The sequence below is a fragment of the Tamandua tetradactyla genome, chromosome 7, assembly GCF_023851605.1.
Source record: "Tamandua tetradactyla isolate mTamTet1 chromosome 7, mTamTet1.pri, whole genome shotgun sequence".
NCBI lineage: Eukaryota > Metazoa > Chordata > Mammalia > Pilosa > Myrmecophagidae > Tamandua > Tamandua tetradactyla.
In genome coordinates, this window is record NC_135333.1 from 160,221,821 (window position 1) to 160,237,186 (window position 15,366).

The 15,366-nt window shown below is 37.3% G+C and overlaps 1 protein-coding gene across 2 annotated transcripts in view; it reads right to left on the minus strand.

Moving 5' to 3' along the window:
* Positions 1 to 15,366, minus strand: part of EPYC (epiphycan) — a 41,482-nt gene that overhangs the window by 19,343 nt on the left and 6,773 nt on the right. For both annotated transcript variants that reach the window (XM_077111585.1, XM_077111586.1), the window contains one exon: positions 3,349 to 3,517. In XM_077111585.1, coding sequence (XP_076967700.1) covers positions 3,349 to 3,517 — 169 coding nt within the window. The remainder of the gene's footprint in view (positions 1 to 3,348; positions 3,518 to 15,366) is intronic.

Sequence of the window (15,366 nt, forward strand, 5' to 3'; positions counted from 1 at the left end):
TAATGGTGATAGAGAAGGCAAGAGATTCTAAAAATGTTTGTGAAGCTAGATTATATCTTAAAATATCAATCTGTTATTTCTCTCTATATCAAACACACACACCTGCGCATGCACACATACGCATACACACCCACACATGCCTACGCCCCTGCTTCAAGTCTCTGTTTAGTGGCCAGGTGGAGGACAGTGTGCTTCCAAAAGAGACAGAGAAGCAATGAGCAAATGGGAAAGTGCAAAGCCAGGGAAGGGAAATACTACGGAAACTTAGGGAAGAGAGAGTGTTGAGGATGAGGGATAAGTCAACAGCTTAACGCTACTGAGATGCCAGATAAGTTAAAAACTGAAAAAAAATGTCTCTTGGACTCCAAGAGCTGTGGAGTAATGGGGCTGGAAGCCAGATTATAGTAAATGAAGGAGGAGAACAGAAGCGCTGAAACAGTTATAGCAAATACAGACATATTTTGAGGAATGTGGCTGTGCAGAAAGAGGAATAAGAGATAGTTAAAACTGTAAGTTCTATTTGCGCATGCTCAGAAATTAAGGAACCGCCCCAGAGGACAGACAGTTCCTCTGTTGTATGGCAACAGGAAAGTGAGGCAGCTGCTGATGGGGAGATAGCGTTTATGGGAGGAGTTTGGGGTTGGGGGGGCAATGAGGTGGGACAGCGTATATTAGATGTGAGATGGAGATGATGAAATGGCCGTGATCAAGACGAGAAGAGGACAGTGACGGAAGAATCGCTTTAGGATTGCTCAGTGAACAGTCTGTCCCGGTGAGCTGGGACTTTTTTGGGTTTTTAGCACTGAAAGTCCTGCCTCCTGGGAACCCCATCAGTCCCGGGCAAATCCAGATATTTGGTCTCCTTAGTTGAGGGGCCATTTGTGGCACCCCATAGAGTTGCATTGAAAGTCACTTACAATAGCAATTTCAAGAATGAAAATCATTTTAGGAATGGGAATCTAGGAAAAGTTCCTTAAGGGAGAGGTGTAAGTTATTTAACACTTGCTAATTTCTTTCCAGTCATTATAGATTATCATTTCCCATTTATAAGATATTAAAAAGGTCTTTGATTCTTATATATTCATGGCCTTGCAGCTTGAACAAAAACTGCTAAGGGTGATTTTTATAAATTCACACCAGCTACAGTTTAATTCTAGTTTGTATAATCACAACTCAAGCCTACATTCTATGGTTTGGAATATTGTTTTTAAAAAATATATGTTAGTAAAAATATGATAATTTGATTTTTAATTTACAGAATAATGTCAGACTACTTAATGTTGATGAACTCATGAGGCTTAAGTTTCATTTAAAATTAAAAACTTCTGGAGATAGTTTCTCTGAAAATTAAAATGTTAATTCAAGTTTTAACTTTATTTTTCATCCACAGATTATTTTAGAGACCAAAAATAAGAAAAAAATTAGTCTTAGGTTTTTTATATCATTTCAAAACTGACATAACTGAGCATATAATTTTGGCTAACATTTTAACAGTATTCAAAAAAATTTTTTAATGTTTTTAAGATATTTCAAAACCTTAAAAAGAGTGGCCCTTATGCTTCTCTGTTGTTTGGCTCAGTTGAAGGACCCCCAAGTATTGATGCCTGTTTGGTCTGTTTTTGACAGATCTGAAATTCCTTAAAAGTAAGCAAGTTTTCTAGGAACATCTCATTTTCTTATTTTGGGGGCTCTCCACTGGTTACTTTTACTTCCTTCTCGTTTTGCATGTGCATCTTCCTGGTTCTGTTTGTAGAGTATTCTAGCACTCCACAGAAGTTTAAATATGTGAAATGGGTAAATGTAGTCATTAAAGACACTGATTTAGGATTTAGCTTTCTCTGTTTGAATCCCAACAACACCAGATACCATTTCTGTGATCTAGGACAAATGTAATAGCATGTTGGAATTTCAGTTTTCCTTTCTATAAAATGGGGAAAACAGTACCAATTTATTACAGGGTGTTCTTGTGACCATTCAAGGCACTGATGTACATAAAACACTTTGGCAAATAATCAGCATTTGATAAAAGACAACTTTTACATTACTTATTGGTGAACCATTAAAATGGACAAAATATTTCTTATGCTTCCTATGGGCTAGGCACTCCATTCATTCACTTAATCCTTATAAATTCTAGCTTGTTTGACCCCAGTTTTAAGATTAGGACACTAAGACAAAAAAAGATCAAATGCACTCAGCGCTGTTCCTCCAGCCTCTGGCAGAACAGGTGTTTGTATGCCATGGTGGGGGTGGGGGGGGGGAGCTGCTAGGTCCAGGACCCTCTCAGTTTAACCCCTGTGCCCTTGCTCTCAGTCTTATGTCACCTTGCTCCTCCCCTGTTTTTCTTCTGTCGGTATGTGCTGTGTACACATGTCTTATAATACCTGAAACACATTCCTGCTTCTGAATATGTTTACATGCCTGTCTCCCTGCCAGAAAGAGCCTGGAGACCATTTTAAATGAGTTTTATACCTCTAGAGCTTGGAATAAAAAGACGCTCACTACTAACTTAGGCTTTGCAGTGGGACTCCTACCTATTTCTCCACGTCCCCACACCACGCCATTCTCTACATGTTTAAAAATATCTGGGTGTGAGTTCATGTAAGTACCTGCAAGTTGACACTGACACATTCAGAAAACAATTTAGACAAATCATAGAATCACAAATAGAACCAGGATTCCTAAAGGCTCTGGTTTAGAGCCACCTTCAGGCTATTTGAAATGCAGCCTGAAGTTTATGGAGTTCCTTGCTTTCTTTTCTTCTCTCTGTCACTTCCTGGGACTGTTTTCCAATAAGTGCACAGACGAGAGTCAGAGCAAGCTGGCTTCCACTTCACTTTGTGCAACTAACAGCTAGAAGACGTCCGGCAAGTTAGTGATCGCTTTGAGCTACAGTTTCCTCATTGATCATGAAAACAGTAATACGAACACCCTGGCAAGGAGGTTACGAGAATCAGATGAGATATTGGAAAGTGCCAAGCATTATGGCCCACAGACAGATTGTGCTGGGCCAATGTAAAATATGATTATTACGCTCAGCGTTGGCCTATCTCACAGGCAGAGATTCTGCTCTCGCTAACAGACTCCCCCATGTTCTAGGAATGAAGTTCACCACAAAGGTTTTGAGTACTGTTTCCATCCCATATCTTTGGTTATTCATTAAGCCCAAACTGAATTATTCTGGCTGCTTTATATTGAGTAACAAATGCACGAACCTCTCCTAGCTTCAAACCTAGCCTATTCTGAAAACTTCTCCTTGGATCATACCCAGTCCCTATGGAATTGAGGCTGGTAATTTCGAGGAATGGCCAAACGGACCAAGTACAATTCAACTTTGTTTTACCCCACCTTCATTGGGGCGCGAACCCAGAAGGCCGGTGGATTCGGGCTCCTGCGGGGAAGAGCCGTCAATCAGCCTGGGGGTGGACTCCTCGGCCTCCTCCTCCGCCTCCTCCGGCTGCGGCGGCGGGGTGAGGAGCTCTCTGTTCCCCGAAGGCATCCTGGTGGCTATTTCAACCTGAGAAAGAAGCAGTTTCACCGCACAGCCTTTTCCAGCAAACCGCGCAGCACACAAATGTGAAATGTATCTATCTTGGCCACCAGAGGTCGCTCATGTTCTGAATTTAAAAACCATAACTACGCCCTGCTTGCCTGGGAAAGCACATGTGGTACTAGTTACCTTATTGCTGTTTCCAGTTGATTTTTTCTTCTCAAACCTTAGTGATCCTTTCCGATGGCTCTTTTGCAACATCCTTATATGTCTAATTTCTTAGGTTAAAAATATTTTTCAGTTTTTTTCATTTATTGTTAAATACATAGCATTACAAGAATGCAAAATGAATACAGAAATGTGCACAGTAAAATATAAAAATACCCTTCATCCTTCAGCCCTGATTCTATTCCCCTTGAAGATAATAACTAATCGGAAATTAGTGTATAAATTTTCCAGCCCTTTTGACCCTAGATTTCCTACATTCAAATATTCTTTGCTTTACTAATGCCTTTAATGGCATTTTACTGAAAGGTTTCTTTCTTTCTTTTTTTCTTTTTGAAAGGTTTCTTTTTTGCTTAACTAAAATATATGGAAAAATAACAACTATATTATTTGATAATAGTATGCCATTGCTCATTCATTTTCTACATTAGCTTGAGTAAGATATATTACCAACAATAATTGGTATGTTAAAATTGACCTTTTTGAGAGCCTAGACAATTGAAGACATTTATAAAATTGACAAAGTACTCAAAGTTTTTTTTCACAGCTTATATTTTAGATTGCACTTGGTTCTGTTTCTTCTTACTTGCTTATTTTAAGCAATTTTATTACTTCTAAGAATGTTGTATGCATTTAGGACAACCTCACAATTTCAGCTCCCTTCCCTGTCTCAATGTCTGTTTCTTTGATTTACTTAGTAAATGTTTACTTCCCTGATGACCTCGTAAGCCTGGACAATAAATCTGCCCAAGGGCAACTGAGATAGCCACATCCACTTTCAGGGGCCCAGTGGCATCCCCCATGGCATCCCCAGAATTCCCAGATTCCCTGTTGGCCATTCAGATAAGGCCTTTTGCTCCTTTCCACACTTCTTCTTTACCTGCTTTCATTAAAATGGCAAAGAATCAGAAAGACTGCTTTTTAAATTACTAATGCCAAAATGATGTGCTAATCATTACTCATATATGAAATAGGTATATACTTAGGCAGGTGTGTTCTGGCTGTTTTAAGTAAAAGATACACTTATCACTTAATGTCACTTTTGACACACTTGGATATATTGCTACATGAATGAAAATGATCTTTCTCAAGAAAAAGCAAAATTTATTTTGCCTGTTTATATTTTTGAATTATACCTTCCTCTATGCTTTACTAGCACTCTTCAGTTCTTTGTTTCAACCCTTCTTACACTGTATTGTGTTGGTTCCTGCTTGCCCGTATACCCTCTAGAGGGTAAATTCTGTATCATTTTATCTTTGTACTTCTAGGCAGCAGCACGATATGTGCTCAACAAGAACTTATTGAAGTATACTTTAAAAAAAATCTTGCTTGTCCAGCACATACCTTATTCATAGCTCTCTGCTTAACCTTAGAAATTTTGCTGAGAAGAATCAATGAGCGTGTTAATGTTCATTTCAAACCCATGAAATCAACCAAAAGAAATGAAACTGTATTTGGTACGTTAAGAAACCATACATGATGACATTATGAAGTAGGAGAAAAATCTCCGGAGGAAAGAATAGCACAAACAGGGAAACATACGGTTTCCATCTGTGAGGTCAGAATGAGGCAGATTAAGTAGGAATGGATTTGTAGAGGGACCAAAAGGAGACTCCAGGAAGAGCGGAAATTGAGGCAGATGTTTCATGGAATGGAGGCAGCCTAAAGAGAGAAACACATTCCAGATACGTTGCCTCGAATCTTTAGCTTTGTCGGGAAAATATTAGCACATATTTTTTACAAAGAGTTGTTTTTCCACTGATTTGAGGTAAGAGCTCCCTGTCATTCAGTATAATGAGGAAAAACAGCTTTTGTCATTATCAGAAACTGTTTTGTTCATGCTCACTTATAGAGTTTGCTAATAAAAATGTGAATGCTGCACAACTTTTAAAACCAAAGGAACAGAATATCTTTTCAGTTCAGAAAAATTTCAGAACTGTAACCTCAAGTCAAGGTACTGTGCCTGGAGAGCCTTTTGCATTGTAGACCCATGCATTTTCACATACAATAGATATCAATTAAATTTCTGCCTGTCTTCTAACAGCTTTTGTACTGAAATATGAACGTATGAGGCAATGTATGCAAAGGACCGAGGCAAGAGAAACATGAGTGCCTGGCTCTCCCTGTGACAGACTTTAAAAAAACAATTTTTTATTGTATAATATAACAAATATACAAAGCAAAGAAATAAAAAGCAATAGTTTTCAAAGCACTCTTCAACATGTAGCTACAGGACAGATCCCAGAGTTTGTAATGGGCTACCATACGATCCTCACAGATTGTTCCATCTACTTGCTCCAGAAAATAGGAGGCTACAAGACTTAAATATTTTTTTATCATCACAATTGACTTTTTTTCCTTCTTGTTTTTTGTGAAAAATAACATATATACAAAAATGCAATAAATTTCCAAGCACAGCACCACAATTAGTTGTAGAACATATTTCAGAGTTTGATATGGGTTACTAATTCCACAATTTTAGGTTTTTACTTCTAGCTGCTCTTCTGATACTGGAGACTAAAAGAGATATCAATTTAATGATTTAGCATTCATAGTCATTTGTTAAATCCTATCTTCTTTGTATAACTCCACCATCACCTTTGATTTTTCCATCCCTCTCCTTAGGGGCATCTGGACTATGGCCATTCTAAATTTTTTATATTGGAAGGGTCTGCCTATGACAGACTTTTATGCTTATGCTGCAGAAATCTAAATTTGGGCATAAACACAAATGGCCGAAAAACCCCTCCTCCTTTTTCTAAAACTACAACTGATAATGCTCAAGTACAAATATAATTAACCCTCCATATAAATATTCCTTAAGTCTTCCAGAGTTTTCTTCCATTTCTTAGGCTTTTTAGCTCTTTTTTTTTATTATTCTAGCTTGCTTCCTACTAAATCTGCTTTTAATCTGTTCATTGTATTTCCCTAATGGCTAAAAACACAATACAAAGGGTCATTTCTATCTAGAGATTTTGATCTCAGTCTTTAATGCAATTTACTCATCTTCTTTAGTACTCACAAGGTACATCTTTGATTGGTTTGCAGTAAGTGAACTATTTCTTCTCTCTTGTTACCTAGCTTTAGAACAGTAGGTATTTTATGACATGAGATAGCAAGTTCATAGCCCACAGATGGTGATCTGTGTAAGAATGAAGCCTCTGCAGATGTGAACCTAGAGGGATCAGGGTACCAAGGAAAGAAGTCTTCAGTCCTGCCTCAGCCTCCCCACATCTCACAGGCTTGCCTCCAAGTAAGTAACCGAGAACCTCAATAAAATCCCCAGGGTTTTAAAAAATGAAATGACTCTGAAGAGTCTCAGACACTTTCTCGCTGGAGAAATAAAGACTCTCCATAGAAAATAATTCAGTCATATTTCTTGCACGAGATTACATGTACTGAGTATTTTATCAGCAATATATAGGTTGTTATTAATAATACCAGAGAAGAGTTGCGACTTTCATTGTACGATAATCTGCAGAGTTAACCCTACAGGCACCATTTTAAGTGATCAGGACTTTTGGTTAAAAATAATTTGATCAAATCCGTTTATCTCTTAGCAAAAAGTACCTCTAGATTATCTATGTAGTCTCCCCACCATTAAGCCTATTTATTACCTTAACTGACCCTTTTGCCAGTTGCCATGAGATGTTTGCCGCCACTAGACACTGTTCAAATTGACAAACTTGATGTCTTCTGTTTTTTATAATCTGCCAGCCTGAATGTCTACGCCAAGCATTATGCTTACATTATGATCAACTGTCTACTTTGCCTGTCAACGTTATTTTCTAAACATCTATCCATAACACTATTTTTTCCTCCCTATTTGCCACCGTCACCATAATCTAAATTACTGTCATCTCTTGCCTGGAATACAACAATGGCCTACTTTTATGAAGTGTTGGGTTCTAGTCCAATATATACTCATCTTTGAGCTGGAATGAATTCTTTAAAACCCAAATCTGATCATGTCAACCCTGCTTGACTTGAGTGACTTCTCAGGAACCATATAAGCAAGGACCCTGAGAAGCACTGGGACATATTCAGTAACAGGAAGGATTCAGACCAATGAATTTGAATCTAATTTATCTGTGAGGCCATGGGCAAGTTACTTTACCTCCCTGGACTTCTGTCTCTATTAATAAAATCATGGTATAAATGGACAGCTGTACCTACATTACATTGCCAATGCATATAAAACATTTTGATCATTGCCAGAAACATAGTAAGTGCTATAGAAATGTTTGCTATTAATATCAGAATAAATTCAAAACTCTTTTTCTTACAGGGTCTTGCATGTTTGTTGCCTTCTCTCTCATGCTAAATTTTCTCTTTTGCTATATGATTAAGCTCTTTGGCTATGGTTAGTTACTTAAACTCTCAATGTTCCTTCTTTTATAGGACATTTGCATGCACTTCTTCTCACCATCTTTATTAATTAACTATTTGCTCATCCTTCATAGGCAGTTCAAGTGTCACTCATCAGGGAAACTTCTCATATGCTTGGTGGGCTCTCACAGCATCGTGTACTTCTTTTTTGGTTTATCTGCCATTGTATTTGTGGCAGATTCTTTTTAAAAATTGTTGTAATTACTTTCTTCCTTGTACCCACACAGGGCAATGTATAACTCAATCTCTGCCTCTGTTGCATGGCCATCTCTCTCACTCTCTCTCCCTTCCTGACTGTGTCTGTATTTCTTCTGCTTATAAGGATACAGGTAATACTATATTAGAGACCCATCTTATCCAGTTTGGCCTCATTTTAGCTAACAAAATCTTCAAAGATCTTAATGGGGTCACACTCATGGGACTGGGTGTTAAGATTTGAACATATCTTTTTGGGGGAATGTAATTCAATCCGTAGCACTGGGATATTATGCATTTAGAACATGCAAAAGTTTTCTTCTTGGTGTTTTCCTTGATCTATAATATTATGGTTATTCTGTATACATTCATGATTCTAAAAGTTAATCCCTCTTTGTTTCAATGCAATGTCTGAGTGAAAAGTTCAATACAAAAGAAACGAGAGTTGATGATTTAAAGGCTTTACCCAAACCGCCCCTTTCTAGTCCAGGCATCCTCTGGGACCTTAGAATTTTTTTCCCCGTTCCTGTGTTTATTTTCTCATTTCCTTTACTTGTTGTCAGAAAATGGCACTATTCCATCGTTAGTTGCCAGAAAGATTTTCTACTTTAGTTTTATCCCAGTTTATTCAGGACTCCACTCACCATTACCCCCTCAGACTCCAGAAACTTAATAGGTTTCCAGTATCTTAGTTCTAGCAGAATGTATCATCTAGTTCTAATTGAATGTCTCCTAATAATATTGGTAGAGAACTTTGGCAAAGGGTTTAGAAATATTATCTAATAACAAAGTCAGATCATGTTCCCTTTCCCCTTACAGCCCCTGTTCCCCAAGTAAGGATGCCAGAAAGACACTTTAGCGTAGGCTGAAATCAGTAATCTCAAGAGAGTGGGAGAGGCAGTCTGGGGGCAGAGGGGAGGAGTCAGCCACAGTAATTGAAAACAAAGAAATTGGACTGGAAAGAAGATATTTGGAAACTTCCAGACTCTATGAAGTAATTTACTAAGTTTTCTTTTTAAATTTCAATCTTTCACATCCCCAAACATGGCAAATTGCTCTTTCTTACAACTTTTCTGCAGCATAAAGTATAATAAACCATGCTTTATAACCTGTAGGACTTCTCTGCATAAAATGACTGTTCACTTATGATAATGATGGTGTACTGACAGTGATGAATTATCATATTATCTGATTGTCATTACAGACATTCTGAATAGGAAAAATGTGCATTTAGAGAGGTTGTCCCTGGAAGAAACGGGTGAGAGACAATTCCCTGTGAAAGGGATAATAATTGCATTATTTTTTTGCTCACTTTCCAATATCAGTGGTAAATTTTTGCAAAGTTTCACAAATTTAGAAATCCTCTTTATCTTTTAGGAGTGGAATTACCTTAAACAAGTTCAAAAGATTCTGTTAAACTGAAATGCCACCCTGAATCCTCAATACATTCTCTGTAAGTTTTTTCACTTGGGAAGTTGAATTATAATCAAAAGACTGTTGATGACAGAATAAAGGACCCTAGGTAAACCAACTCTAAAATGTTCAGGAAGGGCTGAGTTCCAAGGGCTCAAAATCTTTAAATTTGTTGATTATCATGAAGTTTATGCAGCCATTAACATGATAGAAAACACCCTGCCAATGGAAGAGCTCTAAAAGTTTAGTAACTGATCTGGTCCACATTCGCATCTGTGACCTTCCTTTTATTCTCTCCTACCAAAAGTTATTGATCCACTTCAAATCGCCATTTTCTCCTTAGATATGTTATAGTTTCAATATAGTTTTGGTTGGTGAACTTTTATCTTAAATGTTGTGGCTTTGGCCTCTTTCTTAGTTATGTTTGTAATCAGAGTTTTGATGCCATAACTCCAAAAGAACACAGTGGCGAAAGACTTGATGTAACCTCAACGTCTTCTGAATCTATTTTTGCATGCTTTTTATCATATATGCGAAAGAATGGCATATAAGTTATATCTGCATACATGCTATTCAATGCTTTAAAGCCCACATGGAATGTTAATAGAGAGACTGGTGTGCTAGCATTGTGATTATACTTTACAGTTCACACAATCCTATCTGTAGCTTGCATTGGGCTGTGCTGCCATCACAAGCCCATAATTGTGCAAAATGACAGAAGACAGTATTGCCATGCACTAAGTGCTGAAGCACTAATCCTTGGGTTGTGTCAATACCTGTGTGTGTGGACCTTGATACACACAAAACAGACTTCTCTGTCCTTAGGAAACTCAAGGCAGGCTCTACTAGAACTTCCTCTAAGAGAGCAAAAATGGGAAATTTGTAGGATCGGAGAAGACCCTGTGAAAATTAGGCATATTAAAGGATAAATGGGGGGACAATAATAGGCCCAGCCCAACCCTGAGTTAGTTCCGTCTGACATGGAAACCATATCTAGAGTGGGATCATCCTGCTCAGAAACATGATGTTTTCCAAGATTTTTTTGAACAATGTTACTTTTGGTAGAATTGTAACTTGCTGATTTTATATCTGTCACTACGGAAGAAGCCACAAGACAAAGTACAGAGAACAATGTTAGAGAAAGAAAAGTCTGAATTAGAAAGCAAAGAAGAAATAGCACAGGATTACAGAAGTGAAGGAACCAAAGTAACAAGTGTAATAAAATGATTTTTATTTTTAAAGTGCCTGAGCTATATTGCAAGAATAGTTGAGGGAAGTGAAACACCCGAGCTAGATTCCCTCCCCAGAGATTCTGATTTCATTAATGGGGGGAGAGGTGAGTGGAGCTTGGTCATAAGTAATTTTTTAAGCTTTAAACCTGATGCAGATATATAGCCAAGGTTAAGAACCACTGCACTAGGATGGTAATTCACTCAGAATTCATTTAGAATAGGGGGTAGTACAACCAGAAGAGGATTGGGAGAAAGAAAAACTGTTTAGCTGCCAGAACATTCAATTCTTGAGCTCAGTCTTGAGGAGAACATGGCAGAGGAATTGCTTATTCAGTAGACCCCCCAGGGGTTTGGGTTTCAGAAACATCAATAGCAGCTTTAGTTCAGGAATCTGCTGAGGTTGATCCTCCAGCCGAGAAAAATATGGGGAGAGGGGAAAACTCTATGGGAGGTAGATTTCTTGAATCCCATAGCAAGAGACAAGGGTAGAAGTGAGACACATAGCATCCAAGTGTGCAGAACCATCCTGATTGAAAATCCTTGCTCAAAAGGTGATAGAACGCACACCCAAGGCAGCATCAGTGGCCAGAGATACAAGGCTTAGCAGGAAAATGGAAAATAAAAGGCCACGAATATGGAGAAAGAAAGTTCAGGTAAGACATAGTAACTGGGCCTACCACTCTTGTAAATTCATAAACTGCTCAAGAAGACAGAAAGATCTCAAATGCCAGCCAGAGAGAAGAGACCTTGTCTTAGGGACACTCTTCCTGGCTCAGCACTTCTCAAACCTTAGATGCATCAGCAAGACTTGGAGAGCTTTGTATAAATATAGATTGTTGAGTTCCCGCTAGAGTTTTTGATTCATGAGGTCTGAAGGAGAACCTGAGAATTTGCATTTCTGATTAGCTCTCAGGTGATGTTGAGAACAGCTGCTAGGATAATGGTAAAACATCTGCCATCATTTAGCTCCTGGCAGGAGAGTTCTCCAAAATGTGGACTCATAGATCTTGGACCTGAGACAGCTGATATAGACTGAACAACATCTGGATGAAACTAAACCTAGATTTTCCCCATCTACTGTCCTTTCTTCAGACCAGCAAGTCTCTTACTCTGGTCTCTGGCAACACTATCTACTGGTTTGCAAGAATATACCTTTTTTTTTTTTTTTTTTTTTTTTGTGGAGTATCAACTGTAGGGATTTGGGATTAACCTGTCTTTAAATTTGATGGAGATAGGCCCAGTGTTGTAATACCTCATGTACTATCAATGATTTGTTCTCTTAGCATTGAGGCCATGGGAAACATAAAAATGGATTAATTATTTATGTGCCATTGAAGTCCCTACTCCTGTGTCTATGAGTCTATTCCAGATATAGTTAATGAGGGAGTCCAGCTTTATAAAAAATCCCACTAGCCTAGGTAAATCAAAATGCACTGAGTAAATAAGCAACCCTCTCAACCAGTGTTCCCTCCCGCCTCTCCATGTGGCATGAGAGCAAATGGTTTAGGGGCCTGGGAAAAGCCAGATTGGGAGGCAAATGTCCTCACCAAACTAATCACTCAGTTTGGGATCCCCAGGTGCTGGTCAGTTCCTGACAAGAACCTCAGGTCTCAACAGATACTATTTAAATTACAGGTTTATTTTTTATTTTTTAAAAAGTATTTGAAATCTAGAATGTTATCTGGATTTTCATTCAAGCATAGACCAGGGCTTTTACTAAACAAAATGGAAATTTAAATGTATCTTTCGCCCCAGTTTTTCCACACAGTTGATAATAAATCTTAAAGCTATTGATCTGTTACTAGGATGTCAGGAATTGGCATCCAAAGGTGTTAAAAGGCTCTGAGCTGTTTGGCCTGGGTTACTAAACATGCATTCTTATGGGTTTAACATACTGGGATGTAGATATGTTAAGAGCACTGGAATTCTGCTTTAAACCTGGGCCTGGTGATCAAATTTATTTGTAATCCATATTAATTATCTAAAAGAATGTGGCCATGAATATTTGGCAACAAAAGCTGTCTCTCATTTCCTATTTTATCTTGAAAATAGACAAGGAAGAAATGTATTTGGCAGATTGCTTGATCTTCATATTTCTAACAAAGTGACTTTCAGAGCAGAAGGATCATCTTACTTATTTCTTCCTTAAATACTTTGACAGCTAAAAGAGATTCTTGGATATCGCGTTAATTGTAATCACTTCAAAGTTGTTGTTTTTCTGATTCTAATGATTGAATTACTTAAGTTTGGAGAAAAGAAACCTCACTATTGGATGTAGCTAAAAGGAGTAAAGATTAAAGAGAAGCAGCAGAAAAATAATGAAAGCTTTTTGCCAACATCTCGCTTTGGCACTAAAAGAACCTGGTTTAAATTCTATTCTGAAATTACTAGTTGAATAACCTTGGGCAAAATTCTGATCCTTGGTTTTTCTTATTAAATGGGCAGAACATATCTTCTTTCCAGGGATAATTGTGGAAATTTCCTTATGTTTAGGGTGTCACACATAATTTTTGAATTCAAGAATATCACTGACAAAGACTATCATCATTCTTTTTATTTTCTTTCTGAGCCTGCAATATTGTATATTTCTTATTGTTTCATTTGTTTATGTTTTCAAATAGCTTAAAATAAGAATCAAATGTTTAAGACTTTTTTAAAAGAAGCATATGGAAATTTGATGAAAAATGATATTAAAATCTCATCAGGAAAATTTCCCCTCCTTTCTTCTAAAAGCTTCAGTAAAGAGTATGCTTAGGTATTTTCCCCCCTATCTGGAAAAGAATATTCAGTGTGACTTCTTCTAATAAAAGCTGTTTTATGTGCAAACCTTATGTTTGAAACTTAAAAGTATACTATACAAATTAGAAAAAAATGAGATATGATTCCAAATATAAAGGTAAAAACATGCATTATGGAAACAATAGAAATATTACTATTTTATTTACTTTTTTCAGATACATAGGGATAATTTTTTTAGACAAACTACCCTTTAGTAATAAAGTTCTATACCAATTTATTATATTGTATAGAGAAGACCTAATTTTAGGATCCTTTTAATATATAATTAGGTAAAGTGGACTTTGACTTCCATAAGGATTTTGGGATTAACTTGGTTCTGTTTAAGTGATTTCTGGTGTTACACAACCTACGTTCTAAAGTTATTCTACCTGACACCATATGACAAGTGAAAATAATCCATTACTCAATCGTTAATTGATACAACTGCCCTCATTAAATTCTTTTCTGATTCTTACAATTCCACTAACTTCATTCCTCTTACAAAACTGATAGCTTTTTAAACCAAGGTACTTACTTTTTTCCCAAGCTAAATTAATTTCTTTCAATTGCAGTATCTTTATGAGGGTGAGGTGGAACAATCTAGTCACTAGATTATTTGTTTTGTTTCCAGGAAAGGAAACGATTGGCCTCAATTTTAAGATAGTTTAAGAGGTAATGGCAAGGAAAGCATTCTTCGTTCAAGAAATTTCCTATGAGATTACTATTACTGATATTCCTTTATTAGTTGATATGTGTTTATGAATGCATGCATCAACTCATACCAGAGGATATGAGGCAATTTTAAAAGCATGTAGGGTAATACTTCCCAAAAAAGCCACATGTGCAGATTTGAATGACAGGAAATTAAAGGTGGGGATAATAACATGAAATCAGGTGAGAACGAGCCAAAAATTTGGCTCCAAGTTTGTGAACAGCCGAAGCAAAATGACAAGCACAATCAGTTACAAGACAGAGAGCCCAGAAAATTACCAAATTCCTTACAAGTTGCAACCTTTTCTGATGCTGAAGCCTAAGAGAAGTTTCTTCTTTGTCATTGCAAATGCCCTCCACACATTCCTTACCATAAGTACAATCATGAGCTCCTTAGGACTTTGCTAGATAGCATTTCTTGGTGTATATGGATGATGCAGGCACACTGCAGGTGCAATTAATGAAAAGCAATTAAATATCACTAATGGAATGTAGTACAGGTGAGGAGTATTCTAATTAGATGGATGGAGCCAAGGAAATCTTACAGGAGGCATGAAAGTTTAGATCCTTCTGCTGAACCTCCGTAAATATTGACACATCTGTGGAGACCTTGATTGGGCCAGATATATTACCCCTAGGCAGGGCCAGTATTTTTCTTAGAAATTGGTAGAAAGCAGTTTGAAGTTCCCTCCAACCTAGAGAAAAATGGGCAATCAAGAATCTGAAAATCATGCCATGAAAAGGGCAAAATCAAATCAGAAAAACAATCTCAATTTAAACCAATCACTGAATATCAAACTTTGAACAATGCAGTTTTCTGAAAATCCCCTTAAGCAAATAACAAAATGTTTCCTTAGGCCACCAAAGAAAATAAATTTAATTAAGTTGTTGACCGTCACCTAGATATATATTGAGTTCTGGCTATCTGCAATC